General features: G+C 32.9%; 1 protein-coding gene across 5 annotated transcripts in view; it reads right to left on the bottom strand.

The window, feature by feature from the left end:
* Ppp1r12a (protein phosphatase 1 regulatory subunit 12A) overlaps positions 1–23722 on the bottom strand; it is a 145330-nt gene that overhangs the window by 20128 nt on the left and 101480 nt on the right. For 2 of the 5 annotated variants that reach the window (XM_046465083.2, XM_046465082.2), the window contains exons 10-18: positions 21430–21645; positions 19494–19588; positions 18645–18749; positions 17140–17307; positions 16582–16758; positions 7220–7310; positions 5876–6076; positions 5475–5643; positions 2591–2712 (exon numbers count right to left, since the gene is read on the bottom strand). In XM_046465083.2, coding sequence (XP_046321039.1) covers positions 2591–2712; positions 5475–5643; positions 5876–6076; positions 7220–7310; positions 16582–16758; positions 17140–17307; positions 18645–18749; positions 19494–19588; positions 21430–21645 — 1344 coding nt within the window. The remainder of the gene's footprint in view (positions 1–2590; positions 2713–5474; positions 5644–5875; positions 6077–7219; positions 7311–16581; positions 16759–17139; positions 17308–18644; positions 18750–19493; positions 19589–21429; positions 21646–23722) is intronic. The other 3 variants (XM_046465085.2, XM_046465084.2, XM_046465086.2) reach the window with 3 other exon arrangements.

Genomic DNA, 23722 nt, shown 5'->3' with positions numbered 1-23722 from the left:
ATCCTAACTGCTTGGGAGGCTAAGGCAGAAGGATCACAAATTCAAAGCCAGCCTCGGGGGCTGGAGTTGTGGCTCAGTGATAGAGCGATTGCCTAGCACGTGCGAGGCCCTGGGTTCAATATTCAGTACCACCTAAAAATAAATAAAGGTATTGTGTCCAACTACAATTAAAAATTAAAAAAACACCAGCCTCAGCAACTTAGCAAGGCCCTAAGTAACTCAACAGAATCTGTCTCTAAATAAAATATAAAAAAGGGCTGAGGATGTGACTCAGTGGTTAAGTGCCTCTGGGCTCAATCCCTAGTACCAACAAAAGTATGTGAAGTTAGTTAATAAGTGAAGAAGAGAAAATGATGACGTGTTGCCACTAGTATGTCATGAACTGATTGCCTTTATGCATTGTTGTTTCATGGGAGAGCACAGGAACTGGGAAGAAAAAAGTGGGAAGGCTCAGAGTTCCTAAAAAGTTGTAACTAAGAAAAGGAAACAAATATTACGATAGAGAAATGAGTTGCCTGACTACACACCACCCTTTCTTTAAGCTTTGGATTTTTGTACATTGTCTGCTAAGGTGCAAACATGGGGCAATAAAAATAACAGGAGTCCTGTGCTTTCATGGATGATTAGAACTCAATCAATGCTGGCTCAAATTAAAAAACAGTGGGACTGCCAATATGGGTCTGAGGAAGGATTCTTATAAGAGGGTCAAGTGCACGATTCCAGAAAGTGTACTTTTAAAGAAAGAATTGATTTCAATAAAATTGGGGGGAAAAAATACTAAGCAGCTTTGCCTATGTAGTAATTTCCAATACATATGAATTATTGAGAAAATAATTTTAAGTAATAAAATTTACCAAATGATAGGATGCTAAGAATACAAGGTTTTATTTTATTGTTTATGAAAAGTGTTAGTGGGCAATCCATTAAAATCAACCAGACATTATATATTTCCTGATGGAGGAATAAAATACATTGTTTACGGACTACTAAACCAGATCAATTCATTAACTCCAAGTACCAATTTACAGAAATATTTAAAAAATAAAAACAAACCCAGAGGACTATGGTAAATTACCCTTCAGAGATGTGATAACTCAGCTCCTTTAAAAATAATTGTTTTAGGTGCTGGGATTGTGGCTCAGTGGTAGAGTGCTCACCTAGCATGCATGAGGCACTGGGTTTGATTCTTAGCACCACGTAAAAACAAAATAAAGATACTGTGTCCAACTAAAACTAAAAAAAAATAAAAAAAAAGTTTTAAAAAAAGGGAGGGAGAATATTACTGATCAAAAGAAACTTTAAAAAAACAACCAATCATATGTGAATACTTTATTCACATCATGGCCAACACAAAAATATTAAATCTCTTTAACTCCATTTAATACTTTCCCATATTTTGTGCAACTACATATACTACAAATAACATGCAGTTTTAAAATGTATCTTAACTATTCATATATTTTAAACTATGTTATTTGTAGCACATGCAATATATTAATAAATGAATATGAACTGAAATTAAAAGACAAACCTGTTCAAAGAAATGTTGCCCTTAATACATTGTTATAAGTAGAACATAAAAGTATAGAAAAGATATATATGCACAGGCTAATCAAAAGAAAGCTTTTCAAAGAAGCAAACTTTAAGATAAAACATTATAGATAAAGAGGAACATGTAATCATTTAAGGGTCAATTCAATGGGAAAGCAGATAAGTTTATTTCTTTTTAGAAGAATGGGTAAAAGAGATTAAAACATCACAAAATTTACAGTTCTATTCAATGTTCTTCAAGAGCAAACAGCTAATTATGCTGTTACAAATCAGGATACTGGTTGACAATGAAAATGAGGATTGATAAAGCTCAAGAGAAAAAATACGGGGGGATATATGTATTGTTATTTTTAACACTAATTCCTTAAGCTATACTTTAATGAACTGTTTTTGCATATATATACTGGAGTTCAATGAAAGGTTTCTTCTTTAAACAAATGGGAAAAAAAGAGGATAAAACTCATATTGTTTTGTTCTTCCATAGGTATATGTTGTAACAAAACACTATAAATTTCACTGTGCTTCCTCATAATTCATTTTGTATGTGAATAGTATTGGCAGGCATGCAACTGGGGATCTGGATAAACATTTTTACTTGACTGTAGAAATTTGATAAAGAAAGCAAAGCCTCTACCTGGCGTTTCGTAAGATGGAAATCACTGTTATATAAATCTTAAAATATTTGTGAAAACAAAATTATATGTACAACCTCTCTTCCTTTCAAGAATCTCTAAAATAAAGAAGCAGTTTAGTAATTACATAATAATCAATATATGTACTCTGAGCAGCAGCTATTATAATTTTTATTCCAAAGTTGGGACAGAACTGCTTGTACATGATACCAAAAGTCTAACTATTTTTTATCAAGAATTTTTCTTAGTTAACAGACTCAATTGAGAAAGTACAGTGATGAATTTAATATATAATTTAATAATATATAATAATGAGGCATATAGGTGATTGTTAGTATGTACTTTTGGAAACATTAAGTATACTATCAAGTTTTAAAAATACTATACTAGTTTTAAAAGGTTCTTACATCTTGTGTCCAAAAAGACACTCCCGTAGATCTTCTTTTCTCTCTTGGTCTCCGTCGTTCTCTGATGGATTTAGGCTGTGATTTATCTTCACCTTCCTTCTCCTCTTCTTTTTTTTCTCCCTCTGTTAAGGATTGACATAAAACATATGATAAAAATGTAACTTGACCGTATTTTAAAAGATGTATATCAGAACAATTCTAGGTCAGCCTCTTTTGTGAAGCCTCCTATATTTCACAAATCGTAATTAATTTTTCCTCTCTCATTGTTCCTTATACACTTTCATATAAACATGCATTTCTATCTCCTGTTAAGATACATTCTTTTTTTTTTTTAATCCTTTAGTTGTAGACGGACACAAAACCTTTATTTTTTATTTTTATGTGGTGCTGAGGATCAAACCCAATGCCTCACATGTTCCAGGCAAGTGCTCTGCCACTGAACCACAATCCCAGCACCTAGATACATTCGTAAATATCAGGATAAGAATGAATCATCTTCATTTTCCTAGTGCTTAAAATAAAAAATTTGCTCAAAACAAAATAATATTTGCTAGAGAGATGGAATCCTGAAGTTCTTATTTTGTGATAGGGAGATAGTTCTTATGCCTAAATAATACTTCAAGAGAAAACCAAAGCAAAGCAAAACAAAACAAAACTCCCAAACCTATCTTAATAATGGGACAGGTAACAGGAATCATATAAATTTATCAGTTTCTGCTTCTACTACTGCCAGTCCTCATTTAGCAGTAATACGGTATTCTTTTCATTTCTGTTAGATACTATCTGAGAGCAAACCATTTTGTTCTGTAAAATGTATTTACTTTAATAAAAATAAATCAACATAAAATATTAGTCTTAAGATTCCTATTTCTTCCCTGCAACAGTTAAAATTACCTTAGGCTTATACATTACAAGAATATTAGAGTCTTTGAATATGCTTAAAAAGTAGACAGAGAGAAAACAAAATGATTTATAAAAGACTCTGTGGTTAGTAGAGAGTCATACCAAAAGACAACTCAAAATCAGTATCAGAGGAGTTCTTAAAACTGTTTTAGTATAATTTTATAACAAAAATCTGAAACTCCAATGCCTACAGTGCCCATCCAGATATTTGGAATAACTAAGTTAAAATGGGCTGGGAGAATGGGTAAATGTTACTACTTAGCTCCAGTCGACTGCTGACGTGTTGCCAAATTTTTCAACTTTTTAATAAAAGCCAAAAAATCTGAAATTTTATGTGAAATGTCCCTAAATCGTGGCTTAAAATGTCTACAAGTACTATATAGGTCTCACACATAGTAGTTTTTTCCTTTTGTAGTTGTAGATGGACAGAATGCCTTTATTTTATTTTATTTTTATTTTTTTTATTTTTATGTGGTGCTAAGGATCAAACCCAAAGAACTGAACCATTTCAATAATTAACAAAAGAAAATCTATCTGGAAATTAAGAAAAATTATTTTTCTGATATTTATAGTACATAATTACTGATATTATCATAAGTAACACTATAAGATTTAGTTTTAAAAATATAAAATGCCTATATTTAGGAATCATTTTATTTAACATTCACCTCTAATATAAAGTAGTAATAATTAGAATTTTAATAGAAAGTTTATATCAAATAGGAAATGGTAATAATAAAAATTAATGAGCCAATATATACAGCTGAGAAAGAAATCCATTTTTAAAGAATTCATATGAAACTTTTGTTTTAGTAATTGAAGTCATCCCAGAGTTGTGGCCCACATGGCCTGGAGTGTGGTCCATCGACTCTGAGCCTGCCACACCAGTAAGGGACTGAGGTGTGCTGGCCCAGGTCAGATATCTGCTCTGTACAGCACTACTGCCCTGAGTAATCCACAATCCAACAACCTCAACATTCCACTTTCCTCTGAGCGGCAAACAAACAAACAAACAAAACAAAACCAGAAATGAGGCAGACCTGAATGGAAAGTTAACCAATAGAGTTACTGCTTTTCCAAACCCTGATTAGCATAAATCTGAATCAACAGCATCAACTAAGTGCTAAATAAACTCCTAGCCTAGCACACTCAGAGGGCAACCTCCATGGGTTATCCTCTTGCCCCTGCAAGAGTTCTGCTTCTGTTCTTCATGCCTGGAAAAAAGCCTACTCCTTTCTCTCTGGTCTTCCATTACCCCATGAATTTCATTCTTTGAATCTGCAAGACGAAAACTTAGAAGAAGTTGGTAGCAAGCTGCTATAGTCTACTGCAATACTGGAGAGCACAACTGCCATTCAGAGCTGCAATACTGAAGGCTACAACATACCATTCAATGGTAGTGGAAAAGAATCAGGTTTGGCTGGCTGTTACTCCTGGAGCTGAGGATGGAAGGCATCCCTTGCTGTAATTAGCTGTCTAACACTAAAATGGGTTTTCTTGGCTGCAGAGGCCTCCAACTTAAAACATTCTATCCACCAACAGAATAAGTGAATGAAGTTTCATTTCAAACTCTCCAGTTTCACAAGGACATTAAGTGTATGAAGTGATTTTAGTTTAAAACAATTTCACAAGAAAATATTCTAAAATGTAGGCAAGAAATAGCTTAAAGCATGTGAAAAGTGCTACACCAATAAACCACTCTAAGAAATAGGCACCCGTCATGTTTTCTGTATTGACTTTTCTTTGTAGGCATACACGAAGATATTTGTAAAGTATTAGATTATAAAGATTCATATTAACTACAGATCACATCATTTTCTATATTTATTTTCTACTTTTTTCTCAACCTCACATTCTTTCTGTTTAGGCAGCTAACTAACCGTTTAGGTTGTATCAATTAGTTCCTAATTATCAATTAGGAAAAATCAATTCAAAGGATTATTTAAATGAAACAAATTATTTTCAAAATTAGTCTTCTTACCTCTTTCATTTTCTTTAGTTAATCCTCTGGAGTAAGCAGAAGTTATACCTACAAGACTATTTGGCCTGTTTAGTTGACTTGAAGCATAGAGTGAACTGGTCATTGTAGGAAGGGCAGAGGATGCAGTGGTTGAACTTGAAGTTGACACTGGTCTATAACGTGGAAAAGTCTGTGAAACGTTAAAATTAAAATCCACTTGAAATATTAAATACAATAAACATATAGAACACTTGAAGATTCATTTCAAAGGAAAAGTAATTTTTCTAATCATGCCAAAGTAATTCAGAATGCCAGCTAAAATCCTTTCACATTTTCTATGTAAGGTTTCTTGGTATATAAATCTCTGGTATACTTACAATGATAAGAACTATTCATCCTATTCAACCCAGCTGTACTATTACCTCATCATATGTTCTAGAGTATTTTTGCTTATATTCATCTTCTCTAGATGTTTCTGACTCCTTCTTTTCTTCTTGTTTCTCCTTATCCTGTTTTTCTTTTTCCTCCTTTTCTTTTTCTTCATTTTCTTGCTCTCTGGTTCTGGTAGAACGACTTCTTCCTATAGTTTTTTCAGCTTCCTGAAGATCAGTCAATGTCACCCCCTACACACAAAAAGGGATAAATTAATTGTGGGATGCATTAAAAGTCATTTTGAAAGAATATTTTATAAAGATATATTAAATGTCATATAATCACGTTTGAAATTGGTTTTTACACTGAAACAGTTTTTAAGCAGCAAAGTGATTTATTTTAAGAAGCATCACCATGAGTAAGCACAAGGATAAATTCTGGGAAAGTTATAAATATAAGAAAATGTCTCAGTATTCAGAAATTTTATTAAGAAAAAAGAGATATATGATAGGAATATAATTGTTCCCAAGATCAGAGGAAGAAAAGACAAAATATACATCGTTTACATAATACATTACATACATTTATATCTATGAGTGTGTGAAGTATATGTAAATATACATGCACACACACAATAAGCTAAGGTTAAGATTTCAATATGAATAGTTCAGCTTGAAGGGTAAGTAATGGTAAAAAATCAAACAATTGCTGTGGAGCTCCCCAACTATAAGAAAGGAAAGACACAAAGGGATATATAATAATCAGCAAGATAAAGAGGAAGTAAGAAGATAATGACTAACCTGGGAGACATTTTTCTCGTAATTGCATATTAGCTGTTAGATATACTTAATATTAAGAAGCCTTTTCTCTACCTCCTCCTACATCCAAATAGCCACAGAACTCTTTAATAAATAAAGATCATATATGATTAATTTTAAAAATTTTTTCTTTTAGTTGTAGATGGACACAGTATCTTCGTTTTATTTATTTATTTTTTTATGTGGTGCTGAGGATCAAACCCAGTGCCTCACGAACGTGAGGCAAGCGCTCAACCACTGACCACTGAGCTTACAACCTCAGCCTTAATTGATCAATTCTAACACTTATCAATACTTACTCTGTCCTGGACCTCAAATTAGAAATGGGGAATTAAAAAAAAAATACTAAAAAAGATACAAAGGCATACAGCTAACCCAAGAATATAATATTAATAGTATAATCATATACAAAACCATGGGAGCATTTCTATAGTGACCTCTACCTTCAAAATTTATTCATATTAGTATACAGACATCAATATTTTCACAGCAAAGTAAAAAAAAATTATTATTACATATTAAGTATGTGTGTTTATATACATTTCATGTTTTATAAATTATACATATTAAATATACCTGTGTTGATCTTCTAGACTGTCTTGCTTGTCTAGATCTTGCTTTTCTTTGGGATTCAGATTCTTCATCTCTAACAGGAGTGAGGTATGATCTATAGCAGTAAAGAAAAATTATTAGGTGGAGATATATTTGTGAATATAAATTTATATCAGTGTATGTGAATTAAACATGTAAGTTTAGCTTTTCATGTTTTAAAAAAAGAATCTTCAGAAAACATTTGAATATACTCTATTTCTTTTTAGCTTAAAATTAATTGACATATTACAATTTAATTTTTTCCTCATTACATTTTAACCATATTATTTAATTTTAAGGAAGAACCACATTTATAAGAAGGATTTCAGGAACTGAAGATTAAAAATGTTACCTCTAATGAAGAGGTAAAAACATTTCATTTAGCAAAAGACCAACTTATCAGAATGAACAGGGAGTGATCTTTTTTGGTTTGTTTTTAACTGAGGAAACTCTTCCTCTTAGCCAAACAACATCCAAAAAGAGTCATAATCTAACTTCTACTGAAAAATAATTTATTCAATGTTAGTTTTCCAGTTCCCCCTAAAAATTTCCCTGTGTCCTAATTCATTAGTGGGCTAAGTTCTAAGCATTTATGTATGTATGTATTTAACAAAAGTGGGGCCTTAAATTTTTCTGTACTCATACTGTTTTCAAATACTAGAAGACAGGTTATCAAATTCATTTCTTTTTATTTATTTATTTTATTAGTTGTTCAAAACACTACAAAGCTCTTGACATATCATATTTCATACATTTGATTCAAGTGGGTTATGAACTCCCATTTTTACCCCATATACAGATTTCAGAATCACATCGGTTACACATCCACGTTTTTACATACTGCCATACTAGTGTCTGTTGTATTCTGCTGCCTTTCCTATCCTCTACTATCCCCCCTCCCCTCCCCTCCCATCTTCTCTCTCTACCCCATCTACTGTAATTCATTTCTATCTCGTTTTTTTCCCTTTCCCCTCACCTCCTCTTATATGTAATTTTGTGTAACTGTCTCCTTCCATTTCCATGCAATTTCCCTTCTCTCTCCCTTTCCCTCCCACCTCTCGTCCCTGTTTAATGGTAATCTTCTCATGCTCTTCCTCCTTGCTCTGTTCTGAGTTGCCCTCCTTATATCAAAGAAGACATTTGGCATTTGTTTTTTAGGGATTGGCTAGCTTCAACTTAGCATAATCTGCTCTAGTGCCATCCATTTCCCTGCAAATGCCATGATTTTGTCATTTTTTAGTGCTGAGTAATACTCTATTGTGTATAAATGCCACATTTTTTTTTTTATCTATTCATCTATTGAAGGGCATCTAGGTTGGTTCCACAGTTTAGCTATTGTGAAATGTGCTGCTATGAACATTAATGTAGCTGTATCCCTATAGTACGCTCTTTTAAGGTCTTTGGGGAATAGTCCGAGAAGGGGAATAGCTGGGTCAAATGGTGGTTCCATTCCCAGCTTTCCAAGGAATCTCCATACTGCTTTCCAAATTGGCCACACCAATTTGCAGTCCCACCAGCAATGTACAAGTGTACCCTTTTCCCCACATCCTCGCCAGCACTTGTTGTTGTTTGACTTCGTAATGGCTGCCATTCTTACTGGAGTGAGATGATATCTTAGGGTGGTTTTAATTTGCATTTCTCTGACTGCTAGAGATGGTGAGCATTTTTTGTGTACTTGTTGATTGATTGTATGTCCTCCTCTGAGAAGTATCTGTTCAGGTCCTTGGCCCATTTGTTGATTGGGTTATTTGTTTTCTTATTAATTTTTTGAGTTCTTTGTATACTCTGGATATTAGGGTTCTATCTGAAGTGTGAGGAGTAAAAATTTGTTCCCAGGATGTAGGCTCCCTATTTACCTCTCTTATTGTTTCTCTTGCTGAGAAAAAACTTTTTAGTTTGAGTAAGTCCTATTTGTTGATTCTTGTTTTAAACTTGAATTTGGAGCCCAACCCCATAATACGTAGATTAGAGTCAACTTTTTCTTCTATCAGACGCAGTCTCTAGTTTGATATCAAGCTCCTTGATCCATTTTGAGTTAACTTTTGTGCATGGAGAGAGAAAGGGATTCAGATTCATTTTGTTGCATATGGATTTCCAGTTTTCCCAGCACCATTTGTTGAAGATGCTATCCTTCCTCCATTGCATGCTTTTAGCACCTTTGTCAAATATAAGATAGTTGTAATTTTGTGGATTGGTCTCTGTGTCCTCTATTCTGTACCATTGGTCCACCCGCCTGTTTTGGTACCAGGACCATGCTGTTTTTGTTACTATTGCTCTGTAGTATAGTTTGAAGTCTGGTATCGCTATACCGCCTGTTTCACTTTTCCTGCTTAGAATTGCTTTTGCTATTCTGGGTCTTTTATTTTCCAGATGAATTTCATGATTGCTTTATCTATTTCTACAAAAAATGCTGTTGGGATTTTGACTGGCATTGCATTAAACCTATAGAGAACTTTTGGTAATATCGCCATTTTGATGATGTTAGTTCTGCCTATCCATGAACAGGGTATATTTTTCCATCTTCTAAGATCTTCTTCTATTTCTCTCTTTAGGGTACTGTAGTTTTCATTGTATAAATCTTTCACCTCTTTTGTTAGGTTGATTCCCAAGTATTTTATTTTATTTTTTTGAGGATATTGTGAACGGGGTGGTTGTCCTCATTTCCATTTCAGAAGATTTGTCGCTGATATACAGGAATGCCTTTGATTTATGTGTGTTGATTTTATATCCTGCCACTTTGCTGAATTCATTTATTAGTTCTAGTAGTTTCTTTGTAGAACCTTTTGGGTCTGCTAGATATAGAATCATGTCATCTGCAAATAGTGATAGTCAAATTCATTTTTAAATTGTTTATTCTCTAGGGTTTCTTTTTCTTAAAAAAAAATTTTTTTTTTAGTTGTAGACGGACATAATATCTTTATTTATTTATTTTTATGTGGTGCTGAGGATCAAACCCAGTGCCTCACATGTGCAAGGCAGGCACTCTAGCACTGTGCTATAGCCCTAGCACTAGAGTCCTAATTTCTTAAGCCATTCCTCTTAGCACCCCTTTTTCAGTTTCTTGTAACGTAATTTTAGATGACATGTGAAATTATCTGACTGATTTCTAGACTGCCAATGCCTTCTTTCAGCACAGTAGCTAGGACTGATGGCAAAATTTAGACTATGAAATGGTGAGTAAGCAGCACCACTACACTCTTGGCAATGTGCTTTTTTATTAATGATGTTGTTGGCACACATCATACTCTTGAACAAGAGAATGAACAAAGAATTGAGAAACTTTGAAATGGTAAAATATATGTCCTAAGTTAACAATTAAATAAAGTGTTGAACAAACAAAGATAAGGTAGATCCCTGAAATACATCATGAATACATTGCTCTAATAATCAGTATTATATGGGAAATTCAACCTAATTATATTAATATGTAACTTACATTTTGCTGAGAACACTTATGGAAACAGAATACTTTTTCTGTTAAGTTAATTAAGTTTAATTTATGCCACCGGCTTCCTCTTCAAACCCCAATGGTCTGGTGAGTTGGTTTTTTTTAATGCTACTTTATAAGAGTATATATATATTTTATATATTTTGTTAGCTTCAGTATTCATCTCAATTTATAATTCATTTTGCTCTTTAAGCTATTTATATGAGCACAATAAACTTCTGGATTTATTGCCTGTTTTATGCCTTCTATTTTATCTATATACCCTCTAAAACCTAGTATATGAGGCACAGGAGTTTGAAGATATACAACTGGATTCTCTGAAATCAAGAGTTTCAAAGATAAAACTAGAGGGCATGATTCACTATCTGGTATTAAATCCTTAGATAATTAACCCTAAGATGAAGAAGTTCTCACTTAAGATCTTTAAGTCAAGAAGTTCTCAAGAGAGTGTTTTACTTCACTGAAATGTTAGCAAACTTAGATAAAAATTTCATCATAACTGCACTTTAAGTTATTTTTATGATATGGTCTGAGAATCTATTTGAGTAACTTGTGCTATCTTGTAACAAAGTAACTACATTTTTTTTCTTTATCATGTTTTCATCTTGATGTTGTTAAATACTGAAAGATCCTGTTGTTTTTTTTTGTTTTGCTATTGTTTAAGACTACATTTACCTAATCAAGAAGGCATACTTCTAATTTTTGTAAAATTTTCTCTTTTAACTACTTTCCACTAAAATATTAGTTCTTATGTAGATAACCTAAAATTTCATACTATTTTTAAAAATTAAATACCTAGTTGTTTTCTGTCACTTTAAATAAACTTGTTATACTAAAAGTAGAATTAAAAGCAATAATTAAAATTAAATAATAAAATAAAATTTGGTTGTCTATCTTTCACTGATTTGGCTTCCTCTCAGAATCTTATACTGCGTCACATGACTAAATCAGTCAGGGTCACTACAGGTGAATTTGGGCTGACTAAATAAAGACACTGACACAGAAAGTACCTTTTTCTTTGGGTTCAGTGAGGGCTCCTCAGCCACTACTCCCACAAAGGGGGCAAGGCAGAGGAGAAAGAGGGGGAGAACTTTCTGAAGCCCTTTTTATTGAGGGGAAGACAAATGAGGCAAGGGGTCAGGTTTCAGGGGGTTGAGCCTAGCTTCCTGATGTCTTGCCATCAGCAGATTGACTGACATCTTGGGAGGCCATGCCCATCTCATGTGCTACATGGGGATCATAGGCAGAGTGCGCAAAAAGGACACACACACATCACTAGTGCAAACAGAGAGGCAACGTCAGTCCAGTCCCCTCATAGTTCACACACACAGCCATGGCTGGCCCATGACAATCTTATTTAAAATTCTGCTACATATAGTTTCGTCTGTACCAACGCACAAATGCATATGAGTACATCTGTGAGGACCTGCCTGCTCTTTCTTCTGGTGCTACACTAAGCTTGACACTTCTCATTCTCCCACTGTTTTTTTTTTTTTTTTTTTAGTTTTTGGTGGACACAACATCTTTATTTTATTTTTTTATGTGGTGCTGAGGATCGAACCCAGCGCCCCGCACATGCCAGGGGAGCGCGCTACAGCTTGAGCCACATCCCCAGCCCTCTCCCACTGTTTTATAAAGCTCATTTTATCAACTGTTTTCAGACTAAGTAAAAGTTTTAATAAAATCTAAGTAAAAGTTTTCAGACTTTTACTTAGATTTTATTTTTAATAACAACTGAGTTTTCTGGGAGCAAGTAATATGAAAGGAGAAAGACAATAATCAACAATCTTGTTATTAAGATTGTATAATGTATAAGAAACATTATTCTGGGATACGATAAAAAATAAAGACCTGTTTTTCTGTAGAAACAGGTATACAAATTTGGGAAATGATAAATATTCCATTCCAATCCTTTTTAGGAAAATCATAAAACTACTAAAGGGTCTGAGGTGTACTGAGAGAAGTAACCTATTTAAATATTTCCCCAAATTATTTAAAGTACAGAATCTTTCTTCTTCTTTTGGTGGCACATTTATTAAATGTGAAAAAGTGTTCCTAGGAAATTCAGCCTGAAAAATGTGATACAATCTATTTTTTTTCACTCATTAGCTTAATTCTTATTTATATACTAACTGCCTTTTTTGAACTTCTACCAGATAAAAAGAATAAAAAAATAAAAGATCAAATCTAAGGTGGTAACTAATTTGGTTTAAAATAGGTCAGACAGATGCATATATCACTTCAGCGTTACCTGAACTATTCTCAAAGAATGAACATGGACTGTGAATTCTGGCTACAACTCTACATGGTTGAATTTTCACATTTAGTTTAGAAAAGAGAAACTGCATTGCCACTTTACTCTTTTTACCCCACCATGGCAAATAACACCAATCAACTATCACACTCTCTTCCAATGGGCCTGGATCCCTTCTTAATACATTTACAAGATGTCATGAAAAGTTAACAAACCCATCACACTTACTGGGGAGAGAAGTAAAAGGTTTCTGAAAAACTTATAGAAGATCTGTTCACTTAAACTTTCCATATGTATTTGTCTTAAATTAACATGAAATCTAGCCTATTAATTTGTAACTTAAAACACAGTTCCTATAGCTGATAGTCACCACCTGATATTCAGTTCCTGTCTCCTCTTTTGGAGTAATTATGTAAAGTATGAAGACAGACCTCTAAGAATAGAACGGACAGAAAACATATATATATATATTTTATGTCTTCAATTCCAAAGAACTGATTATCAAAAAGATGGTAGACTATATCAGCCAAACTTCATTGTTGCCTTAATTACAGCTGTATCATAGTGTCTAACTACACTTTTTTCTTCTCATTACACAGGGTGTGTAATTTGTCTTAGATTATTCTGAGCAACTCAAAGGTCATTTTGTTTTTTCAATAAGGTATTTTTTCTTATAAATTCAATTATTCTACATTTTAAAAATTTAACTGATATTTATTAGCTAAAATACTTATAATAGTTCTATTTTGGCTACTCAACCAAATTACATTTTTGAAAAACTGACACCAGCCCTTTCTGTATCATTTAGCTTTATTCCTTCCAGAAGAAATACAAATGGGCAAATGGGAGATAGCTGAACCAAGGAAAAAATGGTGGAAGAGAGTAGTTATACAAAAGCAACAGTTCCAAGTAAGTATGAAGTTATTTGTAAGGTACTCTTTTGCCGTTTGAAAAGACTGGAGAATTACAAATGCTTAAAATGGTCAAGGAATTTGCTATTTTTGCTCCACCTATTTAAATCTAGCTTCTCCCTACTTCCAAAACAGAAATTAATACACTGGAATTCTTAACTAAGAAAAACAGGAAATCGCAACACAGTCTAATAAAAAGCAACAGGAAAATTCAAGAACACTGTGTAAATTTAAAAGTGTGTGTAGTAAATATCATATAAAATCCTAAAGGCATGGTAAGGTACCTAATGGTATAAATGTGTCGATTTATCTTTTTCAGTCACAATGTATTTTTTTAAAATACTTTGTTTAGTTGTTGATGGACCTTTATTTATTTGTTAATTTATATGTGGTGCTGAGAATCAAACCCAGTGCCTCATATATGCTAGGCAAGCACTATACCACTGATCCACAACCTCAGCCCAGCCACAATGTATTTTAAAATTATCACATATACACTTTAAGGCAAATTATGAACCATAAACACTTAGGACCAATGATGAAATTTGATAAAAAGATAAACAGAAGCCAACAATGTATTAAAAACTGCAAATGACTATTTCACATTAAAGAACACACAAACATTAATAATACTGCAAACATCATTAAAACAAAGACAAACAAAATCTCTACAATAAGACCAAAAACAATGTCAGCAGACACATTTTGTTATATTATTAGAATCTGCATTGTTCTAACAATTTATCAAAAATTTAATTTTCAATCTTTAATATCTTCCATTAAAACTAGTTTAGGACTGATTCTAAAAGTCAAATTCAACTCTCTCCAAAAGAAACAAACAAACAAAGAAACAAAAATCTGCCATCAAGAATCATAATTTGAGCCAGGGTTGTAGTTCAGTGATAAAGAGCTTTCTCAGCATGCAGAAGTCCCTGGATTTTATCCCTACCATGGCACCCTCCAAAAATCCTTATAATTTGTTCTGAAGCAACTCATGATTCTGGGAGATAGTCATGAGGTTTTACCTGTCATTGAAGAAATTTTTAAAAGCATGAAATGCTGGAGACAGAAAGTATTCCAGAGTTAAAAATTACATAAATCAAGTACTCCTTTTTACAGAAGACAATTCTGATCTTAAGGATCAAGACATAGCAAGGGACTGGTGTGTAGCTCAGTACAGAGGTACTGGGTTCAAATCCTAGCACTGCCTTTAAAGGTAAGGATTAAAAAATGAAGAACTTCTCTTCTTCAACACATCCATCAAAAACAGGCTAAGCCTACAAACTTATTTTGATAAATTTGATCAAATGATGGATTACTTTAAGGGTAAGAATGATGTGTGATATCCTCTAATGTCTGCTGGTATATGAAAGCACCATAAAAACCTAAAATGGACTTAAATTTGTAGAAAATAATAATTAAAATGAACATGATATGCTAGTATTCCACTCAAAAAAGTGCTAACCATTTACAGTGGTGTTATATAAGTTTGATTAAAATTCACCATTAAAATAGGAATGAAACCTAAATATGCTAATAGTAACTAAAGATGCTATGATAAGAAAGAAAATATTTAACAATAACTTGTTATGTTTTATATATTCAAAAACAGATACTATGATTAGGCCATAATACTACAGGCAAAGCACATTTACTAGGCACTAGAGAAAAGCACTCTGTATATAACACTGTGATAGAAACAAAAAATGTTAATCCCACCAGTATTTTAGTAAGAAAAATGTAGTCATGTAGCTAATTTAATTTTCCAAGAATATAATATAAAAACAAAGCTGATATTTAGTGTACTAAGATTTCAATTTCTTTTAAAGAGGAAAAAATAAAATTCAAAACTAGGGACTGTGCTTGACATAGCAGAAAGAACCGGACTGATTCTACAATCTTGGGGTGCATCTCAGCTTTCACACCAATTAATCAACTATACAAAATTGGAAAGTCACATAATATCTCTGGGTCTCAGTTTCCTTCTGTGAAGCAAAAAGATATCACAAAAGATAAGTAAGCTCCTTCCTACATCGATGATTCCATTTCAATAGGCAGCAGCAGGAAGATGTGAACAATATTCCTAAGTACATTTAAGCACATAAAATAAATTCAGATTCTTTGTACCAGATCTATAAGAATTAACTGAATGTATTTTACAAAACTAAAATTATTTGGCTTATACCTATAAAAAGAGCCCTTCCATCACCAAAAGAATATATATATTTATACATTTTATACATACATATGTGTGTGTGTGTGTGTGTGTGTGTGTATATATATATATATATATATATATATATATATATTTTTTTTTTTTTTGGTGGTGTTAGAGATGGAACCCAGGGCCTTGTGCATGCTAGGCAAGCACTCTACCACTGGATGGGTACACCCAAAAAAGAATTTTAAGATGAAAATTTCAAAAGAGCTTAACATTCATCAAATTTCTAAATAACAGGAAGAAATAATGTGAAAAATAAGTAAGAAGACAACTATGAGGCTTACTGCCTTTAAACAAAAACATTAATTCTCTCAGAGGTGGATTACTAGATCTAAATACTAATAATTGCTAGTTATTTCAATTTAAATAGTTTCAAGCTGACATAAGAGTATTTCATTTAATAGTCTATTGGAGAGATGGTCGTCAACTTCCCAAAATTTAAAAAACAAAAAACAAAACCAACTTTCATCACCAAGCAAACATATCAGCAGTAGTGTTAGGACCTTTACACACCTGCGTCTCTCCCTGACCTCTGATGTGGAGGAGACAGTGCCAGCAGTAGTTGTAGTCAGGGTTGTGGTAGAAGCTGCAGCATTTACAACAGTTGGAGCAACAGGAATGGTCACTGCCGTAGGAACACTGTCCTTTTCTTTTTCAGTACTATCATCAGCCCACAAACGATTTGAGGTACTATAGCATCATAAGCAGCAACACAAAAAGAGAAAAGGAAAACAGCTAAACAATGAAAGCACTTTCTAGCAGCTGAACACATGTGACTACAGGGATGGATTTTTTAAAAACACAAGGTGAGACATCTTTCAACTATGAACCAAAAAGCTCACCCTGAGATGTCAAAGAGAGAAATTTACATTTTAAACAATCTAATTCAGGAACTTATTCTGTTTTCCCCAAACATGCATAATTGCTTCTTTTTGGAATCAATTTTTGTTTGGAAATAAATTTAGTAAGATAAATGAAAAAAATCCAGAGCCCCACAATCTTCTAAACAAATATGCATGCACATACATAAGCACACAGTAGACCTGAACATAAAATGTATCTGTAACTTACCTGCTTTGTGTGCCTGCTGAGGAAGAACCCGTTGTAATCTTTGTAGTAGTGCTTGTGCTGGAAAGCAGGCTTTTCTGAAGCCCAGCTGCAGAGGTAACTGTTGGTGTTGATGTGGTGCTTGGAACACTAGAACTAATCAAATCATCTTGTCTTCTACCAAAGGAGCAACTAAAGGAAAGAGTCATATCTATATAGGATGTGTCTGAATGTGTGTTCTATATTTAATGTCTAATACATTATACAAATTCACAAGACCAGGAAATATCTAAGAAACTGTGTTCCTAAATATACCACCAGCTCCAGCACCAAGAGTTGCATCTACAACTTGCTAGAGTTTAGATGATTTCACTAATTAAGTAGTGTATCATTTTACTGCCTGCTTCCAACTCCTTTGAAAAAACCCAAAGATAATCTGATTTGATATTTCATACTTCTGGAATATTCAAGATCTTATGGTCATACCAGATGGGTCCTAAGAAAATGCACTGGTAGGGCTGGGGTTGTGGCTCAGCAGTAGAGCCCTTGCTAGCATGTGAGAGGCCCTGGGTTCGATCCTCAGCACTACATAAAAATAAACAAATAAAATAAAGGCATGCTGTACATCTACAACTAAGAAAGAGAGAGAGAGAGAGAGAGAGAGAGAGAGAGAAAGAAAGAGAGAGGAAGGAAGGAAGGAGGAAGGAAGGAAGGAAGGAAGGAAGGAAGGAAGGAAGGAAGGAAGGAAGGAAGGAAGGAAGGAAGGAAGGAAATGCACTGGTGTGGTTTTATCCAGGGAAAAGCAAAACATTTTACTTTTTAGGAAAAAAAAAGAAGGAAAGAAAAACCACTTATTTTTGTTCTTTTGTGGTACCGAGGATTGAACCCAGGGTATTGTACATGCTCAACAAGCACTCTACTACTGAATTACATCTCCAGTCCTTCTAAAACATTTTTTGAGACAGGATCTTGCTAAGTTACCCATGCTGGCCTCAAATTCTCAATGGTCCTGCTTCAATCCTGAGTGGCTGGGATTACAGGTGTATGATACCATGCCCCACAAGGAAATTTTTCTGGCTATGGTTCAGATACCTAGGAGAGACCCATGCCTCCATTATACTTGTTCATTTCTTACTCTTTTCAGTTGTTTTTAGCAGACAATTAATTTACAGGGTTTATTTTCTTCTTCAAGATGATAATACTAATATTCCACTGAATGATGACCAGATCTTAAATAGAGACATTGACCTATTTCAGTTGCTCTACTTATTTATATAATAAATTCCTATGAAAAATGCTTCATAATATATCAAGTTTAAATATATCATAGAAAGGCATAAGTAAAAATAAAACCACCCATCTTTAAATACATTACTGCCTTTAAATCAAGTTTTACGTATATGAGAAAAGATATAATATTTAATCAAAGTACCTAATGCTTAACTGATATTAAACTGAGGGCTTGAAACAAACTGCCTAATATTTTTATAAAAGAATACATAAAAACCATCTAAGAATTCCATTATTACCTTTTATGATAAGTTGATCCTTCATTAATTGAGCTGTTTTTTTTAAGATCATCTTCCCATTTTCTTCTTGTATAAGAGCTACTTGTTCGCAAACTCAAAGAGTCTCTGTAAAGAGAATACCCTTCAGATTCTGATGATTTTAAAACAAGATTTAAAAAGTTGCACACTAATAATAAATACTAGTAGAAGCAGAAACTAATAGAATCCCATGGGAAAATACTTTGGTACATTTACCAATAAGTGAGAGTAATTATTCTATTCCCATGGTATAATCCTAAATATGGGGAAAAATTAAGATATTTACAGAAATATTATTTGTGATCACAAAATATTAGACTATATGCCCATAGCAGGAGATCTATTCTATGGCATAATTCACTGATGAAAAATAATATTTTTTGAGAACATATACTAACATGTTAAGATTGATTATGAGATGCTAGGTGAAAAAAATACCCAGGCACACAAATGGATATTATAACGTGATTACAACTATATTAAAAAGTTCACAAACTCTAAAATGTGCTGAAAATAGGAAGGAACCAAGGAAAATACTGAAACTGATTGAGCTTTTCCTCTCTTCTTTCCCCCTTTCCAAATGTTTGAAATGTTTAGAGAATTTGTGCTGCTACTTTCCCTGTACTCTGTTCCAGCCATATGGCCTTCTTTGCTACTGTACAAATGTACTAAGCCTGAACTCCCAAGACCATGTACCTGGTGTTCTATCAGGAACATCCCCTATCTCTTCCAGATTCCATACTGACATAAATACAAAACTTACGTATTAATTTTGATGCTAGATAACAAAGATTTAAAGTAAAGGCATAAAGCAAATCATAATAAACTTACCTGTTTTCTTTCTCTTCAATGTCAGATGTGCTAGCTAGACGTCTTGGTATAGTAGGTGCAACATATGCAAGCCTTGCTCCTTTACTCTCTCTCTCCTGCACAATAGGAAAAAAAAAAAACCGAATGAAAATAATTTTGTGTGCTGAAAACAGTCATTGCTAAAAATATTAAGAAACAGTTATTCAACAATGCATAATTACAGGCTATCACAATTTATAGTATTTCCATATTTCTTAGGTAAGCTCTAAAACTGACACATATCAATAATCAGGCACTGATGGATATGGTGGCATGTACCTGTAATCCCAGTCCTAGAGACTGAGGTGGGAAGATCAAGTTTGAGGCCAGTCTCAGCCACTCAGGGAGACTCTCAGCCACTTAGTGAGACTTTCAAAATAAAAAATAAAAGGACTAGGGATGTAGTGTAGTGGTAAAGTGTCCCTGAATTCAACCCTAGTACAAAAATAAATAAATAAAAATCAAGTACTACATAAGCACTGAAATATGGCCTGTTGAACTAATTTTCTTCATTCTCCTTAAATCTAGAATTAGAAAAAAACATAAGAAAGCAAATTTCTTTTACTTCTTAAGGATTTTTGATAAAACTTCTGACATTAAAATAATGTAGTACTGCAAGCTAAAACACTCTGCTTCTCTTAGATTGTCTCAAATAATGTCTGAAATATGGTTCACTGATAATTCCTATCATTTGTTATATAAGCTATCCATAACCTTGTGAGTCTATACCTTAATAATACATTAAAATATTCAAAACAATCTAAATTATGTTTATCCAAATATGGCTGTGTGTAGTGACAATGATGGGTTTACTGACATACAATCCTGAAAAACAATTAGGCAATAAATTTATAAAAAGCAAAAAATATTAAATTAACTGAGGAAAAATTTTATCTCTATATTTCTGATAACAAGGAAACATGAAAACTACATATATGGAGTACAAGCACAGAATATAAACAATCTAATTATTATACAATGGCACTGAATAAAAAGACATATCTGTTTGATTCCAAATTAATACTGCCTTTCAAGTGTAAATAAAAGTACTTATTAAGACAAAGTTGCTTGTAATGTATCAAACCAAAAAGCTGGTAAAGAAACTGTAGATACTGGATGAATATGTGTAGAATCACATTCGGAAAAAAAAATGTGTCCCTAAGCTTTGGAAAACTTGTGAAATCATAATAAATAATAAACTTATTCCTTAATATATTCTATTATAAAATGTAGGGTGAAGGATTTTCTCCAAATGTTTTGAAATATGCCACATGGTTTTATTTTTATTAGTTCAGTTTAGTTATAAATAACATTGGGGTTCATTTTGAAATAATTATACAAGCCTGGAATAAAATTTGTTCTAATTCAGTCCCCAGTATTTCCCCTTTCCCTTTCTTACTCCTTCCTTATTCTTTTTCTTTAATTCTACTGATCTTTCTTTTATTTATAGTGTTTTTAAAAATTAGCGTCTTGTAAATATACATACAGGTGAGATTCACTGTGAAGTATATTCATATATGTACAGAGGAAAGTTTGGTCAGGTTCATTCCACTGCTCTTGCCTTTTCCTATCCTTCCTCCTTCTGCTTCAACCCTCTTTCTCTACTCCACTAATTTCTTCTACTTTCATGGGATCCCCCTTTTTCTTTCTTTTTCTCTTTAAAGATTTTTTAAACTTAAGTTAGTAATAATCCTAAAATTTATATTTTGAGCAAATACATGTGATCTTCTCAGTACTTATAAGTCCACACATATATTTATTCAAGGTGGTACATTTTGTAGCATATAATTAAGTCTGGTGAATTAACTTGAGATCTAGGATTTAAAGATATCTAGTAGAAAACCTATCAGATTTGATGTTTCTAGAAAATAAATTATTAAAGAGTTTTATAGAAACCCCAGAATGTGAAACAGATTACCTTTTCTTTATTATCCAAAGAGGAGGAAAGTCTGGGACTTGAAGCTGAACGTATAACACCTGCAGTGTCTTTTTCTTTCTGAGTCTCTTTAGATGCTGTGATTTCAGCAAGTGCACCATAACTGCCAGTCTTTCTAAGTCCTAACCTCCAAGATGCAGGAGATTCATCTTTTCTCTCTTCTTCTTTGGGAGAAATTTTTGTAGTTGAAGTTGGAAACTGTTTTTATTAAGAAAAAAAAAAATATCCAAACTGATTAGTCCTGAATTTGGAAATGATTAAGTTTTCAGATAATGTCTAAAATTATAGTTAATAGTTTGAGAAAACAATTTTACTAGATAGGTTAATATCTTAGTTAAAAAAGTAAAAATCTAAAACTGAAAGAGGAACAGACTACCTTTACAGAGGTTAGATTAGAGAAAACACTACAAACTTTATATCACGCAGAAAATTTATGATGCAGATACAAAAAACAAAAATGAGCACACCATAAGGACTTAAAACCATGCATCTTTGGAACCAGTATTTGTATTAAACTTGTTATATTGAATCCTAATATAAATTCTTGCACATAGAAATGCCTCACCATAGATTTTTCACCCTTATTGGGCACAAGAACAATGCCAGTTTTGCGCAAGCCCTGCCTCCATGATGCAGGATCTATTGATTCCACCACAGGCATGATAGGAGCAATGAAATCATACTAAAGCCAATTAAAATGAGACAGGTAAAGAGATAAAGATTGAAAGCATGAAAACAAAAAAGGAAGTTATGAGCAAAATATACTTTTTTTTTCCTTTTTAAAAGAAATTTATAATAGATCAAAACTCAATAATTCAGTAATGACCCAATTTTTGAAAAATCACTGGGAATAAATTCTGGTTTTAGCACAAAGATGATCTGAATGAAATCAATTAAAAAACCTCTAAAGCAGTTGAAGGCACATACAGTAGATAATATAATAGTATCTGAGTGAACAAACTACTGCATAAGAATTGTTTTACCCATTTTTATATTCTGGTTAAAATTTAAATGAAATCTAATAACTGATATTTTCTAAGTATAACATTTAATTCAATAATATCGAAAATGTCACAACTTCAAATTTACTGTTTGATTTTCTCACCAAACATTAAACATTTCAACTATTTTTTAAATGTACAAATAATTACTCCACTCCTTAAGGCTTTCCAATAATTGCAATTTTTCCTAAAAATGCAACATTATTCACTTCAAATAGTTCACTTCATCAATTTTCAGTTCCAGAATTTAAGTGTTCAACTACAGTTAAATATAAAAAAGTGAACACACAAGTATCTACTTGCTACAAGCAGAAAGTATTGTTTTTCTTTTTAAGACCTTTCTTTTATATTTATTTTCAAAGACTGCTATAGTCAGCGTATTAACAGAGCATGTTAAAGTTCCCACTTCACAGACAAAATTCTCATAAGATACCTTTAGTACTTCAATTAATCAATTTGTATCAAAACACAGCAGAGTCCAGAGTGTGGGATATTTTAAAGTTTTGAGAGAAGTACAGTGACATCTCTTGGACATTGTACAAAAGCCATCATTAATTTATTTGCACCTGACTATTTAATAAATGAAACAAGTATTTCTTTGGCCAAGTACACCTGGTGGGGGAGGAGTGCAAAATACCAGGGACTCAGTTGACCAAGAAATATTCTATGCAGTAACATAGGTACTGAGACAAGAGTATACATTTTAGGTTTTGCAGACCACAGATAATATATAAATAAAACAGTGTGGCTATGCTCCAAAAAAATTTTTATTTAGGGACAATAGAATCTGACTTGATGTCCAAAATAGTCTTTTATTTTTTCTCAATCATTTCTACATGTTAAAACCATTCTTAATTGTGGATTATACAAAAATATACTAGTGGGCCCACCAGTTATAGTTTATCAGCCCCTGCTTGAGAACCCATCTTCCCCACCAAAACCAAAAACAAATGTTTCTCCTGCAGACAGACAGGAGATAACATTTGCTTTGTTATAACAGAAGCTAACATTTAACAAAATGTTTACTAGTATTTGGCCCAAACCTATTTCAGAGTTGAGACAACTGAGGAAGTAATATCTATTTCGAAATGGGCACTTGTTGCACTGTAATGACTGATATACCTCTATTCTGCCTGACATAAATTTGGATTTAGGTACTGGTTTCTATGTTTAAAATTATTTTCCACAATTTTACTTAGTGCATAAATCTTTCTGAAATAATGAACAATCAATTCTTTCTTCCTGGTCTTATAACAAGACCATTTTCCTATTGT

The sequence above is a fragment of the Marmota monax genome, unplaced genomic scaffold (assembly GCF_021218885.2).
Source record: "Marmota monax isolate L192 unplaced genomic scaffold, Marmota_monax_Labrador192_F-V1.1 WCK01_AAM20220418_F8-fsc00146, whole genome shotgun sequence".
In the NCBI taxonomy this organism is placed as follows: domain Eukaryota; kingdom Metazoa; phylum Chordata; class Mammalia; order Rodentia; family Sciuridae; genus Marmota; species Marmota monax.
The sequence above is the reverse complement of the archived record's forward strand: the minus strand, read 5'-3'. Positions and strand labels throughout refer to the sequence as shown.